General features: G+C 45.3%; 2 protein-coding genes across 2 annotated transcripts; one reads left to right on the top strand and one right to left on the bottom strand.

Annotated features, from left to right (window-relative positions):
• The first annotated feature begins 173 nt into the window (after positions 1-173).
• On the top strand, positions 174-4,600 carry LOC127763451 (uncharacterized). The gene is made up of 2 exons (XM_052288154.1): positions 174-1,807; positions 2,160-4,600. Exons 1-2 carry the CDS (start codon positions 761-763, stop codon positions 4,236-4,238), a joined length of 3,126 nt encoding a protein of 1,041 aa, XP_052144114.1. The 5' UTR covers positions 174-760; the 3' UTR covers positions 4,239-4,600.
• Positions 4,601-11,932: 7,332 nt separating this feature from the next.
• Positions 11,933-13,592, bottom strand: LOC127761521 (cyanidin 3-O-rutinoside 5-O-glucosyltransferase-like). Its single transcript, XM_052285828.1, has one exon. It carries the CDS (start codon positions 13,515-13,517, stop codon positions 12,072-12,074), a length of 1,446 nt encoding a protein of 481 aa, XP_052141788.1. The 5' UTR covers positions 13,518-13,592; the 3' UTR covers positions 11,933-12,071.
• Positions 13,593-16,287: the final 2,695 nt, after the last annotated feature.

Below are 16,287 nucleotides of genomic sequence, written 5' to 3'. Positions count from 1 at the left end.
CCACTAAGGCATCATTCCGTCCGAATGAGATACCGTCGTAGCATTTGTGCTAGGTTAGCCAGACGGGGGTTGCATATCAGCATGTGTGTGTGTATGTATGTATGTATGTATGTGGGTGGTCCCGTGGGCCGTGGCGGCCCAACAGTTAACGGGCCTCGCACGTGAGCCGGGAAGTCGGTCTCGGCTCGCACGCACGCCGCGGATCGGAGAGCATCTGCTGCTCGCCTCGCTGCACTCCGCCGGCCGGAGACGGCGAGCGGCTGACGTGATGTGGGTGGGAAGAACGCGTACTACTTTTCAAATAATCCCCAAATTCCACCTGCTCTCCTGGTCTTCCTCTCAATCCGCTTGCCATCGATCGGCTACCCACCAAACTCCCTCACTCCGCTGAGTGTTTGACCTGCTTCGGCAGCGGCCGCGAGAGCTTCCTTGGGTATAATCAATTCCCCTTTTCCACTCGTAATTGCTGGCTTCTTGCTCGCTATGAATTGCATGTTCTTGATTGGTCTGTGGTTGTGATCCGTCCGTGTTGGTGGTGGATTGGGAGTTTGGGGGAAAGGGGAATGGTTGGTGATGTCGAGGTTGATGAAGGAACGGGACCGGAGGATTCGGTGTTGGAGTTGGTGGCGGCCAGGAGAACGCACGCCATGTGTTCGTCGGATTGTCGCAGCCAGCTCTGAGTATTGAATTCTTGCTAGGGGAGAGATTGGAGCTTCGTTGCTCTTGCTCTAGTGGTTTGTTTGACCGGAAGCGAGGCCATATGGATGCTGTGAATGTTCTTGCCTCGGCGACCCAGCTGGTGTCCGCGATGCTCACCGCGGTCGGCGCGCTGGAGCAGGCGGCTGCCGACTTCGCCGAGGCTCCCAGGAGGCTCCAGGTTCTTGAGGATTTTGTGTCCGACCTTGGGCTGTTGATGCAGCAATCCAAGCAGAAGCACGCGCACAAGATGCACGCGCCGCAGCTCGAGCGTCAGCTCCAGAGCCTAGGCAAGCTGATGGACCAGCTCCATGCCAACATCACAAAGGCGAGGCGGGTGTTGAAGAAAGGCAAAAGGAAGAAGGGCTTGGCCAGAGTTGTGTGGAGCTCGGTGACAGGGGACCCTCTGATGAAGTATGTTCAGCTGATCAGGGATGATCTCAACTGGTGGCTTGAGTTACAGAAGCTAACAGAGAGTGTGGGCAATGTCATAGCGTCTTCAGCTAAGAGTACGCCATCCTTGGTGAGAGTCAAGTCGGAGCATGGCTATCCAGTGTCAAAGAAGTGCAGCTATGTCAGGGAGCTGCTTATCAATGATGGTAGTCATCGAGTTGTCCTGATTGTCGGGTTATCTGGTATTGGGAAGTCGTGTCTTGCTCGACAAATAGCTTCTGACCCGCCTGGTAATTTTGTGGATGGTGCAATTGAGCTTAGTTTTGGGCGGTGGTGCAGTAGAGCGGCATGCAATGGTAATAGGGATGAATACCACAAGCGTCTTGTTCGGAAAATATGTAAATTTCTTGTGCAGATTGGTTCCATGACTGTCAATGAGGATGTGGGCAAAGATCTTGAAGATGTCTGTTACTTGCTTCAGACTGCATTGGTAGGAAGGAGCATGCTGATCCTACTTGATGATGTCTGGGAGCAAGACATAGTTGATCGCTTCACAAACCTATATGATAATGATTGCCGGTATCTTGTGACAACGAGGGATGAGGCAATTTATGAGATTGCAGAAGCTGAAAAGGTGGAAATATCCAAAGATGATATCAAAGAAATTGGCAAGGACATTCTTCTCTATCATAGCCTTCTTACTGTCGAAGAGCTCCCGGTATACTCTTCTATTTGCATCTTTCATGGTTACTGAATACTCCTGCACTTTAGCCTATTTTAGTTTTACCTGATAAAATTGTTTTGCACCCTGCAGCTAAGGTATCATCTTCATGTGGATTGTATATGTGTTTACATTTCAACATTGGTTTCATTTTAATATCCTTCATGTTTAACATGGAAAGTACACAAATATAGTTAGCCAACTATTTATATTCATGTTAGTCTACTTAAAGTAATTAGTTATATGTGTATCTGTCATACAAGAGATGTTCAATATGTAACTTAGAACTTAGAACTACTAAAGACCTAGTTTTATGGGTTTGTATGGTTAACATTCCTGTTCTTTACAGCCTGTTGCGTACGACTTGCTGGATCGTTGCGGCCACCATCCCCTTACAGTTGCTGTCATGGGTAAGGCTCTCAGAAAGGAGACCAGAGTCGAAAAATGGGATAGAGCAATCTCCAACCTTTCCACATATGCAACTTGTGCACCTGGACCGGTTTCATATGTGAATGAGAAAGAAGTGGAAACCACATTGACCATCTTTGGGTCTTTTGAGTTCAGCTTAGAAGCAATGCCAGAAAATTCAAGAAGGTTTTTCATGGTGCTTGCAGCTATCTCATGGGATGAACCTGTTCCAGAGGCTTGCCTTGAATCCATGTGGTCAGCACTCATGCAGGACACTTTATTCCCCCTCGTGGTCTCGAAACTAGTAGAAGGCTCACTCATTATCAAACTGGAAGACCAATCGATGTATCATATGCATGACATGGTTTCGCTTTACCTCGAGAGTAAAACAGACAACGCTGTTCATACTCTTTTGTTCGGTTCATTTCCTGAATATGCTGCATTGGTGTCTCCTTGGCTTTTCATTTTTGGCAAAGAGAGCGCAAAAGAGCGAGCTGAACAGAAGATAAGATCATTATTTTCTTTGCTAGAGTTCATGGAGATAGAGATTTTACTAGGAAGCACCACCCAAGCTCTCATGGAATGCAAATCCATATCTGAATTTGAGGCTAGCAGGCTTCGCTTCAGCAAAATACTTAGTCCTCGAATAGCGGAGTTAATTTCTGTGGGGTCAACATCTCTCATTGTTACTGTCACCAAATCTATTACAGTAATCTTTTTCCAAGGAGATTATGCTAAGCTTGCCCAGTCTCTTGAAACAGCAGGTTCTGTGGATAAATTAATTCATGTTCTTCGTGGCTGTGAAGATTCTTCTACTCTAGCCAATGTTTCTACTGTTCTTGCCAAGATATCTGAGCATGTTGATGCTACAACTGCTGATGAAATTTTGGCAACCATTCCTATGGACCAAATTGCGAAATTACTCTCTCCTGAGAATGAAGAATGGCACGAAATTGTGTTTACAACTCTAGCATCTTTGATAAAGGTGGGAAAGTTAAGGGCTGTTGAGACAATGATCGAATCAGGAATTGACAAGAAGCTTCTTGTTCTTCTAGGCAGTGGTTCTGAGATCTCACAGCATCATGCGATTATCATGCTAAAAACATTCTGTGAACTTGGTGCGCCACTTCAGGGGTGCATGGGACCTGGAGTGTTGACTCATTTGCCTTGGCATGCTCGTCTCAGTTTGGAGAGATTTGTTTTATTTGACCAAAATGTAACTCCATCACCAAAGCCTCAACAATCTTTTGAGTTGATTCTTCACAAGATACTGCAAAGAGACAACAAAGATAACATTGAAGCGATCCAAGGTTTATTACCTCTCGCTGAGAGGGCTAATGATTCAAGGGTGCAAGATCTCCTTTTGGGAAGCAATATGTCCGATGGGTTGGCACTGCTGCTGCAACGGAGAGACATTGAAAGCAACCAAGTGAGGTCTCACACTGCTTTTCTGGTGATGAATTTAGCCTGCACTGGAGGGGAACCATATGTCCATAGGTTCTTAGAGGCTAACATTGTTCATGAGCTAATTGACATGATGCAGTGCAACATCAACGATCTCCAGGATTCAGCATACTATGCCCTTCACCAGATTATCTTTGCGAAGGGGGGATCACTTGTATTACAGAGATTTTTACAAGCAGGAACCATTGAAAAATTGGTTAACTTGCTTGACCGCAAGTCTTCAAAGACAAAGGAACTAACAATGCAGCTTCTGGTAGACATTGCGGTGGTCGGAACCAAACCTTGCATCGAAAGAATGCTCTCGTCCCAAATCATCGAGAAATTTGTGGCACTCGAGAAAGCAGGTGGGTCTTTCAGTGGAGCGGTATCAAGATACGTGCAGGGGTTGAACATGTGCAAGAACGTCCAGTCTGCTGAGAGATCAGTCATGAAGCAACAGATTCTGAGGAAAGTGAGATCAGAGATAAGAGGTCATGATCTGGAAGCAAGTCTAGTTGCCTCTGTGGAAGCTTGCATTTCTGAAAAAGGAGCCAGCAGCAGTAGGAGGAAAAAGTAGAAAAAATTTCTGCCAAATGCAGCAACTTTAAAAGTATAGACCTGATGGCGCCTGCTGCACACTTAGATAATTTACTCAAAACTAATTCAATAGTGAGATTTCTTCACAGGTTCAACTTTATAGTGTGTGATCGTTGGGTCTTGGACGTAGGTACATCCTTGGTCAGGATTTTAGCAATGACCATCCAAGGAATCGTAAACATCATCAAACCAAATGACACCTGAAGAAGATCCCATTTATATGTATTGCTTTTCAGAAATCCAATCTGATGTAGATGATACTGAAATATCCTTGACTGGTTATACCATCTATGCAGGTTGACAACCATTTTTTTTTAGTGCACCGTGGCAATCGTTTCGCTACGTTCGCAAATCATTTCATGGGTCCAAATGCATTTTCATGAGTTGCAAAAACACTTTGGATAATGTTTGGAATGCATAGAATTTTCTGGATCAGCTAGAGTTAAGCTTAATGTTTACTAAATGTTAAACTTCCGTTAAATTTCCACGGTTTTCCTATATGACTATCGGGTGAAATTCTTTTCATCAGTCATCTGTATTAGTTGTAGCTATTATTGCAGAGATGGCAGTAGATCACATCACAACCACTCATCTTGCAGTTGCATTCCTTTCAGATATAGATCCTCTATAGCACTGATGGTGTAGTAGAGGTGGCTGACATATGGGTCTGGATCTATACATCAGTGTCAGTTATTGCCCCACTAGTAGTACATACAATCCTCGCTGATTCCTTTTTTTTTTTGCCCTCGTCATTAGGTTTGCTTATGCGGAAGTGCTAATGGGCGATCGATCGCCCGGCGACAAGGGTAGCGATCGATCCCCCTTCCCCCTCCCTCCCTCCACCTGGTTTTCTTTTTTTGGCACCGCATTACTTTTCTATTTTAGTAAATTTATGCACCTAAAGTTTATACACCTCAAGTTTACACATCTAAAGTTTATACACCTCAAATTTACACATCTAAAGTTTAGAGACCAAAAGTTTATAAGTCAAAAGTTTATATATCCGTTTCAAATTCGAATTTGAATTCAAATATTTTTTTATATATAGTATTTCTATACATCTAAAGTTTATAGACCCAAAGTTTATAAGTCAAAAGTTTACATACCCGATTCAAATTTGAATTTGAATTATATCGGGATTCAAATTTGAATTTGCATTCAAATATTTTCTATATATAGTATTTTTATGCATCTAAAGTTTATACACCTAAAATTTATAGACCCAAAGTTTATAAGTCAAAAGTTTACATACCCGATTCAAATTTGAATTTAAATTATATCCGTTCAAATTTGAATTTGAATTCAAATATTTTCTATATATAGTATTTCTATACATCTAAAGTTTATAGACCCAAAGTTTATAAGTCAAAAGTTTACATACCCGATTCAAATTTGAATTTAAATTCAAATATTAGTTTATAGACCCAAAGTTTATAGGTCAAAAGTTTACATACCCATTTCAAATTTGAATTTGAATTTGAATTCAAATATTAGTTTATAGACCCAAAATTTATAAGTAAAAAGTTTACATACCCATTTTAAATTTGAATTTTAATTCAAATTTGTATGGTGTAGTAGTAAGAGAAGAAGGGGAGGTAAAGTAGTAAGGGGGAGGGGCGGGTGATCGCTTGGGAGGGGAAGGAGCGATCACCTGCCCATTAGGAGTACCCTTGCTTATGTGCTATTTCATATGTTTCAAATTATAAGATATTTTGGGTTTTAAATATATTTACACATTGATCCATGTATATATTTCATATATGTATCCAAATTCATATTTATATGGATATCAGGGAATCTAGAAGATAGAAGATAGATGAAGAGTCCAAAACATTTTATAATGTGGAGCTGAAAGAGTACCTTGTTTAATGATAAAAAAATCATTTTTAGGACTGATCTTCTAAATTTCCTATATACATATGCTTACTCCAGCATCTTGAGATAACTAATAAAAACTGAACTATAGGAGATAATTAATAACTATTAAGAGTTTTCAATGCTGCCCTCCTGATTCATGCGAAAAATAAAATATACCCCACATGGAGAGGTTGGTTGGGACTAATGAAAAACACTGTTGTTCATTCGACATGTTAAATTTAGGCCAGCTCAATAGCTGACAAATCTACTTGCTCGCTGTTTCTTCTGATTCTCTGGGTCGTCCAAACTTCAATAATAAAAATATCCGTCGGCTACTTTAATAGTAATATATACTCCCTCCGTCCCTAAATATTTGACGCCGTTGACTTTTTAAACATGTTTGACTATTCGTCTTATTTAAAAACTTTTGTGAAATATATAAAACTATATGTATACATAAAATTATATTTAACAATGAATCAAATGATAGGAAATAATTAATAATTACTTAAATTTTTTTAAATAAGACGAACAATCAAACATGTTTAAAAAAGTCAATGGCGTCAAATATTTAGAGACGGAAGAAGCATATAGCACAAGTCAAGATTTATGGTTTTGCTTATGCATGTGCTTATAAGATAAAATTTAAATTTTAAGATGTAATTTCATGGTCGATTTTTTTTTCATTGTAAGTATATTCATAAATATTTGCTTATGAATCGTTAAAAGGGACGTATACCTATAAATTATACTATTATTAATAAGCATTACAGATAGGCATAACCAAAGCGAAACACATTGAAAGCGACAATTGGCTGAGACACACAAAAATCCAAACCAAAACAAAGATCATCACGATCCAACTCTATGTGAACGGTCAAAAACAAACAAGATATTTTTTGTGGAAGACTACAAGAAGTACAAACAAGTGTAGATTGTCCTCACGAGACTGACAGCTAGGGCGTTCACAGTGCAATGGGTTGGCATTCAGCCCAAACGATCCACGTCGGTGAAGCGAGGAGAATCTACTGGTATCATCTTTTCGCTTAGGGTGCTAATCAGCTAATTTGAATTTTTAACCGGTCTCATCTTTTCGCTTATGCTGCTTATCATCCAAAAATTGAATTTTTAACGGTTTTTTCAATGAAGTTTATTTTTCAGCATTTACTTTTAGATCACTATGAAAACGTATATTTTATTCACAAATTTCTTTTCATTTGCAAATATGTCATTATCCGTGAATAAGCCAAACAATAGGGCTCACCAACCTGAAGACCTCGCGTTCAAAAAAGGTCACGAGTTCTTTGGCAAAATCAAGGACGCGTAGGATGGGGAGAGAGCGTCGCCGCTGTGCCATGGAGCAAGTGGTTTCTCCATTGTTCCTCAGCGCGCGCTCGCCCCCGATCCCATATTCATCGCGAGTTGGAGGCATGCCGGCGACGAGGATGGGAGCGAGATTGGTCGATTGTGGAGCGACATCCCAAGTGTATCTCGAGGACAACAACGACGATGCGGAGGTTGCGTCGCCTTGAACTGCTCGTTGCTTGCCGGTATTGTCCCGATCTCCTCGTCCCACTCCACATCTGGCGTCGCCGCCCTGCTCCACGTCCAACGCCGTCACCCCGTGCCTAGGCCGTGCCGCCCCTCGGTCTACTCCGGTCGGAGCTCGTCGGTCACGCCACCCCCTTGATCCGCGTCGACCAGAGCTCGCCGGCCACGTCGCTCCTCAAGGAGCAGCCAGATCCGCTCAGCAGCGGACCATGCCGGCCCAACCTCATCGTCGGAGAGGGTAGGGGAGTGGAGAGGCGAGGAAGACGAGGTGGTTCTGTTGCCCGTGTTTATATTCAGCAGCAGCATTTCTCAGGGGCAAGCGCCAGCGCCGGCGACTAGTACGACGAGGAGGAGGTTGGGCTCGCGATGGCGCACGTCGTGACGACGGTGTGCGACACCAAGGCGCGGCAGCTTCAGGACTTTGCATGGGCGTGACGGCAAAGCTTCGAGGCATCGACGGTGATCGCGGCCGTGCGGCTTCGATGCGATCGATGGAAGAGTGGGGGAACATGAGGTCTCACTGACATGTGGGTCCCATGCTGACTCAGCTGCCACGTCGGACAAAACAGGGTCAACTAGAGTCAATATTGCCTAAGGATCTTGGGTGATGTCATATATCTAATTTTTCGATTTAGGGATGATTCTGTAATTCGGTGAAAAGATAAGGGATCTCGGATATACTTTTCCCTATCCCAGAAATTTTGACCCGGCTAAATTTCACCCATAGTGAATCCCCATAGTGAATTTCACCCTAGCTAAATCGTATAACAATAATAAGATTACAATATCCTTCACCCATTGCAATGCACGGGCATTTTTCTAGTATAAAAAAACAGAAGAGATAAAAGAGGAAAAGAGATATCTATCTTCTAACTATTCACCTGTGTTTGAGAGAAGAGGAAAAAGATAGGATTAAGAAGATACGTAAAACGAAGTGAGCTATTAGCATATGATTAGCTGATTATTAACTATTATAAATTAAAAATGAATTAATATGATTTTTAAGCAACTTTCTTATATAAAAAATTATAAAAAGTACCATTTAGTAGTTTAGTAAGCGTGCGCGTGAAAAACGAGGTACTTCTCTACTCTATCCATCCATCTCAAACCCATATACGTCTCTTCTCGTCTTCTCCTCGTGTTACACATGAAAATATGTAGTTTAAATTAGTGAAACTTAGATACAATTGTTGGATCGAAAAATAGACGTCTACCATGAGTACTTATGAGTAAATCTGTGAGTAAAATTTTTACTCGTGATGACGTGAACATTCCACTTTTTCACCACTTATTTTCCCGAACAATCTTGCTCTATTGCTGCTGTTGTTCCACCCATGCTGTTACGCCTATATAAGCCAGAGAAGGGGAGAGAGACAACCAGGGGAAGGTGAAGGAAGAGGGCAACATCAAAATCTTCTCAGATTTGTATTAGCTATGAGGATCATCGCCTCCCTCAAGGATAACCCTTATAAATGACACTCCAGCCTGAGCTGTTTTGACGCTTTGACACTCCAGTAGACCTGACATCACGCCTGACGAGAGCTGAATTGGACTATCTACGCAACATTTGTAATTCGGTCCAAGAAAGCCTTCAAATTACGATCCCACGCTACTAAAAAATCATTTTCGCCGATGGCCGAAAATTGATTTTTCAGGCGACCAACCGCTCTGCCTACGATTAAAGGTAAGTGAAAATCAAAATTTTAGAACCGTTCTGTAAGTCACCCACCTAAAAAACCTAAATTTTCAGGCCGACAAACTTCTTTTGGCATAAAAATAAGAACAGCATATCATCACAGCTCAATGGACAACAGCATCACAGATCAACAGCTCAAGAAGTGAGGGGAATCAATCCGAGGCCGTCGTCTCCATTGCTGCACCGCCTTTGCCGTCATTGTTGCTCTGCCGAGGTGGCCGGATCTGAAGAGCCGAAGACGACGAGCCCCATTAGATTTAGATGTCGCTGCCCTCCCCCCCCCCCCCCCCCCCCCCCCCCGCGCTGCCGACGTGCCACCCCTTGAATCTGGACAGGGCAGCCACCCTCTCCCCGCACCGTTGCTGTCGGTGAGCCCTCCTAGCCCCACTGCTGCATCCCTTCGCCACTGCCACAGACATGCCCTGTTACTACCAGATCTTGACCTCGCTGTCGCTAGCCTCCTCCCCATCTCCACCGTGCTGTCGGGCCTCCTCCACAGCACCCACCGCGCCACCAGGACGCTTCCCCATTCCTCCACCCTGCTGTTGGTCTCATCCAATTTTCCTCCAGCCAGATCTGGGAGGAGTTGGGAGAGTGGCCACTGCCGCCGCTGGCCCGGGCTCGAGTCCGCCGCCCGTAGCCCACGACCCCGCGGCCCGTGCTCGAGATCTACCGCCGGTGGCCCATGCTCGAGTTTGCCACCAGTGGCCCTCAACGCCCTGGGTGCGCCGCCGCTAGGAAAGGAGGGAAGAGGGAGCAAGGGAAGAGAGGCTGAGGATAAGGATAAGACTTATACGGTTGAGAGGAGGAATGTGTTTTTTTAGCGCCTGAGATTTATTTTTTATAGCGACGGGCTACGAGAACCGCTCTTAGGCTCTTAGCCATCCGCCAGTAAAAATCGTGTTATTTTTACAAGCGGCCCTTTTAAGACGATCGCTTGTAAAAGTAAATTTTCACAAGCAGTTTCTAATCAGGTATCTCTGATTGCCCTTTTTACAAGGGTTTCTTATTTTGTCCGCCAAAAGAAAATAAGGTGGAGCCAGGAATAATCATTTTTTTAGTAGTGCCACAAGCCACCCTCGGCCACGGAGCTTCACCTTCCACACTGCCGAGCTCCGGCGAACGACGGTGGCCGGCCGCCTCTGTCTCCGCCATGACCGTCTCCACTCACCTCGTGAGCTTGCCCGTCTCGAGCACCCTGTCGGCGCCGGTGACGGCACACACGCTGACGCCTCACCATGCGTTCCTTTCAGATGGGGAACTATAAAGACGTTACTATATATTTGTATTCCTTTCGGATATAGTAGCAGTAGTTCAGGTGTATATCTCACGGTCTCAGTGTCTGTTATTATACCAACGGTACTGCAGATAATTCTCATTGATTCCTTTATAGTGCCCACAACATTCATATCACTTTTTAAGTGCCCACAGCATTCATCTCACTGATAAACTAAATACCTTCATATCATCCAGAGATCTATCAACCTCCATTACGTACTCGGAGCCAGAAAGCTAACTAAGGTTCAACTGCAGCCAAGTTCCTGAGGCATTAGTTGCGTACTTGCATAGATAGATGTCACTGTAGGTTCCCAATTATGTGTGAGCGTGGCTATCATGGATTAATGACATGTCTACGCCCTGAAATGAGCACCCCAAGTCTACAAGAGCAAGTTTAATGCTCCTACGAGGGAATTAATGGGATCCCACACCATAACAAGAAATCCATGTCCATGTGCATGCAACTGCAAATTAAACCAATACTACAATGAACAACGGTATTGCTGGTAACAAACAACACTCAATGCCAAATTGCCAATAGTGATGTGATCATGTGAAATACAAAACTTGTCCATGCAATTGCAAACCAATACTACATTAATGAACAGCACTGTTGCCTGTATAGCAAGCAACACTCAATGCCAAATTGCCAATGGTGATGTGATCATGTGAAAGACAAAGTGACAAACCCGGGATCCCATTGATTCCCTCATAGGAGTATTAAACTTGCTCTTTGAGACTTGGAGTGTTCACTTCAGAGTGTAGACCTGTCACTAAGGATATGGATTTTTTTTTCACCTAGGTGCAATCCCACCCAATCATTTACATGTGATTTGAATAGGTATGGAAAAATATGAAAGAAAAAAAATGGTAGTATTGATCACAATGGCACAAGTCTATACACAATCGAGCAAGGCTAAAATCAATCTATAATCAGAAAAACAAAAATAATAAACTATCTAGCACAAATAGAACTTGTTATTTTCTTGATGTGCATGTTTGCATAGTGGTTTATATCATCTTTATCTACCTTGTCAAATTTTATGAAATATTTATTTAATTATATAGGTGACATAGATACACCTATGTCGGATTGCTTCTACATGTAAAAAAATACTTTTCCTGCATGCACAACGACAACCCTCCTGTGTGCACATTACGCGGAGGTTGTAAATTATTTCCATTTTCACGTCAGAGGATTAATTTCTTAGGTTAATTTGATCGATGCCATTGTGACTTAATTAATTTAAAAAAATACTATTATTATTTGTTGATAGGATATGCCACTAAAATTTTACAAAATTAAAACCATATATCGTCGTCACGTACTTTTACCTTTTTTTATTCACTTGAAATGACACGCCAACCTAAGCCATTTTGACACTTAGCCAGACATCATCATCATCCCTGACGAACGGTGAATTGGATTATCTACGCAACATTTGCAATTCGGTCCAAGAAAGCCTTCAAATTACGATCCGACGAGCCGCCCTCGGCGACGGCCTCCCGCACCTTCGCCTTCCACGCCGCCGAGCTCCGGCGCACGGCGGCGGCCGCCTCCGTGTCCGCCATGACCGTCTCCACGCACCTCGCGAGCTCGCCCGCCTCGACCACCCTGTCGGCGCCGGTGGCGGCGCGCACGCCGACGCCCCACCCGGCGACGAGCCGCGCGTTCGTGTCCTGGTCCGACCACTGCGGCACCGCCACCATCGGCGCGCCGCACGCCACGGCCTCCAGCGTCGAGTTCCACCCGCAGTGCGTCACGAAGCACCCGACGGCGCCGTGCGACAGCACGCGCACCTGGTCGCACCACTCCACCACCATGCCGCCGTCGCCGGCGTGCAGGTCGCCGTCGCCGTCGTCTCGGTCGTCGCTGCGCACTACCCACAGGTACGGCCGCGCGGTCGCGGCGAGGCCTCGCCGGAGCTCCTCCTTCTGCCGCCTGCTCACCACCGACATGCTCCCGAACGACACGTACACCACCGACCCCGCCGGCTTCGCGTCGAGCCACTCCATGTAGCCCTTCTCGTCGTGCTTGTACAGGTCGCGCGACGCTCTGGCGGCGGCGGCTGCGCCGCCGTCGAGCGAGGTGGCGGCGGGGCCGATGGGTAGGATGTCAAGGTCAGGGAAGGAGGCGGCGAGGACGTCGAGCTCTAGTTCCTCGACGGTGTTGACGAGCACCATCGGCGGCTTGCTGCTGCTCCGGCGATCGATGTCCAGCTGCTCGATCGTCGTCCGGACGCCGTGGAACGCGGCGGCGAGCCTGGTGTCGCCGAGGTCGGTGAAGAAGCTGGGGAGGTCGCGGATCGCCATCGGCGGGAGGCCCGGCGCCATGGCCACCGTGAACTCCGGCTCGCCGGCGTGCTCCGTCACGAGATCCTCGAGCCCGTGGAGGTAGTGGTAGTACACGGCGAGCATGGTCGCCGGCTGGATCCAGTAGAGCACCCGCGGGATGCCGCGCTCGCGCGCGACGTCGGCCGCCCACCACATCAGGAACGCGTACACGACGCACGTGGCGGGGCGGCCGCGCGCGGCGAGGCGGTCCACCACGCCGGCGAACGCCTCGCGGCCGACGCGCCCGAACGTCTCCGCGTGCCGCCACGCCGCCTCGCCGTCGCCGGCGAACAGCCGGAACCCTTCGTCGTAGCCGTCGGAGTACGGGACGTAGGAGATCCCGCCGCCGCCGTCGGCGCCGGCGTCGTGGACCTCCTCGTCGGGGGCGGCGAGGGACGGGAACATGCGCCGGTGCGCCGACACGGCGGCGGACAGGGTGACGTGCGCGCCGGTGGCGCGGGCGAGGCGCGCGGCGAGGGCCCGGGCCGGGTTGATGTGGCCCTGGCCAGGGTACGCAACGACGAGGAAGTGCTGGCGCGCCATGGCCGGAGTTGGGTAGCTAGTGTTCGCGACAAAGACAAGCTTTGGGTGTTGAGATGTAGTAGCTTTGCACTGCCTTCCAGTATATATGGCTGTTTTTCTTACACCTAAGTTGGCCAAGTGTATGCGTGTGACTTAAGTAGTTGTGAAAATTTTGATAAGATTTAACAAGATAGATTATGATGATTAAATCACTATGTAAATATGTATATCTAAATTCGATCTATAGATAAATAAAATAAAAATAACAAATTCTATTTACGGTCTGAGTTTATTATTTTGGTCTATATAATTATAGATTGAGTTTACTCTTTTATATTTTTTTTATCGACTTATATCATCCTAAAAATTATTACCAATTTATTTTCATTTTTTCTATAGGTATTTAAGTTCTGCAAATAACTGGTGCGAATGCACTAGTCACTAGTGCAGTAAAAAACCTTGTCCATGTGGCTGCATGGTGCATGTTACTAGTACTAGCCATTAGTATAAAAAGTCACACCTCGTGATCATAAAACACGTGGTTTTAGACATTTAGATGGTCTTCGAACTACAATTTTATCGCTAATTTCTATTGCAAATTACTTTTAGAAACTCGACTAGTATTATATATGAAAGTAGTATTATTTTGAAATAAATTTAAATGCACGATTTTCCACACTCCAATCCGATTTATGTTTCTTCTTCTTGTTTGAAAGGAAGGATATCTAAACCAATATGTTTTTAACCAGACACCATAACATTAAAGATCTTTATGTAACAACAGTAGGTTTGATGATCTGTGAGTGGGGTACCAATTCTATGAAATAAATTTAAATGTACAATTTTTCATACATCCAATCCAATTTATGTCTCATGTAAAAGAAATGACGTATAAACCAAGATATTGATGTAATGGCAACTTAAAATTCAAGTTTTTTAATATAATGGAATTACATTACATATTTTGAAAATATTCAACATATTGATGCAATAATAATACAAGGTTTGATGATCTGTGAGTGGGCCTCGTTAATTTAAGAGCACTCTTAGTTTGCTGTGTGCTTGCATGTCATACTTTTAAGGTTACATCCAATGTGTTGCATTTAATTTTGTTCTTCCGGTGAGGCTAGTATTTATCAAGTTGGCACCTGTAGCTTAAACCTCTATCTGAGCAACCACTCATCCCCACGTTGTCTCTAGAGGCAACACGGGCAAAACCCACAAACGCCACCCCCCGTCTCTTCTCCTTCTTTCCGACCACTTACTGCTTCACCATTATCCAAGCGAGCCAGTGAAAGTCCGTGCAGCCACAGTGAAGATAGCGGTAGGGCTTCTCTAAGCCGAGTTAAGTGGCCACCACAACCCTTAAGCTAGAAGAGGGTGCGGGTCGTATGTGGCTAGATATGGCATCGACGCACCCGATTCATCGCACCCATGGTCAGATCCGTCACCCCGGCATCGGGGTTGAGAGCGGCAATGATGAGGCAGCAGGATGTAGAGTGGGTAGCCTTGGAGGCGAGGCAGTGGAGTATGGACATGGAGATGAGGCGAACATCTTGGAGACTCAAAGGCGATGTGCAACCAGTGGCAAGGCGAGGAGGCAATGGGGTGCTGCTGCACCCTCTAGACCCTTGGTGAGATGTTGGATGGTGCACTCTCTTCCATAGCTAGCGTGACAGAAGGGCTGGTGGAGGAGGCGGGGGTGATGACGACGTGCACTGGATCAACGTTGAGGAAGGGTTGGTGTACCTATCCCCTTGGAAGATCTAGCTACAATGATTTCTTTTGGTGGTATGCCTACGATGCTTTCAGTGTGATGCATTTGCAACACTAGCATGTGGAGGCAGGAGGGGGGTTGTTGGTGCAATGGTGTTTACGTGCTAATGGTGGGAGGCTGGTTGTGGAGCTTGGAGTGGCAGAACATCAGGGTGGGCGACATGTGAAATTTAGAATGGTCTTGTTGGGGCGACAATGATGATGCCTTTGGGAGTCATTTTCCGTCTTTGGAGCATTGTCAAGACACCTCTCCCTTCCTAACGGGACATCATGATGAAATCCTTGGAATCTCCTAGAGACCATGAGGGACGGTGGTGGTGCTCCCTATGTTGTATTCTCCTTGGAGACATCGTCTAGGAGGACCCATTATCACCAAATCCCGCTTCACACGGTTATGTGGGAAGCTCTTAAATGGTGGTAGGTTGACGGGTCCATGCAAGGGAAAGGGATCTTTTTTCGCTCCCACCCTCTCGGTGTTGGGTGGTATGGTTGTAGCTCCTTATGCTAGCGGCGGTCGGTCACGTATGCTTAGCTATTACCAGTCTAGTGCTAGTCCTTTCCTCAGTTGTGTGTGTAGGCGACGTCGGTGTGTGGTGGTGGTGTTGTATCTATTTTTGTTTTCCCGAATACAACTTTTTAGGGTTTTAGAGTTGTCATTTTTTTTCATTCTCTATTTAATGAAACATCGCATTGTCTAGTGTTGCCCATTAAAAAAAAGACAAAATTTGCTATAGGACACCGTGATTTCGCGATTTTACCTGTTGGACATAGAAAAATCAATCTTTGGGGGAAATACATTACCAAAATATAGTAATTTGCTGCTAGACATCATACCCATTAAAATATTAATTTCTAATTAATAAAATAGAAGAGAGAAACAACGTGAAAGTCAAAAATACAACCAGACCCGCTTGTCATATTGTTTCTCTTCCACCCTAGTGCCAGCAGTAGTACTGTTTTTTTACCCTTTAACCACGTGCTTTATTAACCACTTGGCTCAGCAATATCACAAGCC

Source organism: Oryza glaberrima, chromosome 2, assembly GCF_000147395.1.
Source record: "Oryza glaberrima chromosome 2, OglaRS2, whole genome shotgun sequence".
Classification (NCBI taxonomy): Eukaryota; Viridiplantae; Streptophyta; class Magnoliopsida; order Poales; family Poaceae; genus Oryza; species Oryza glaberrima.
Note: the sequence above shows the minus strand (reverse complement) of the source record. Positions and strands in the feature narration are given on the sequence as shown.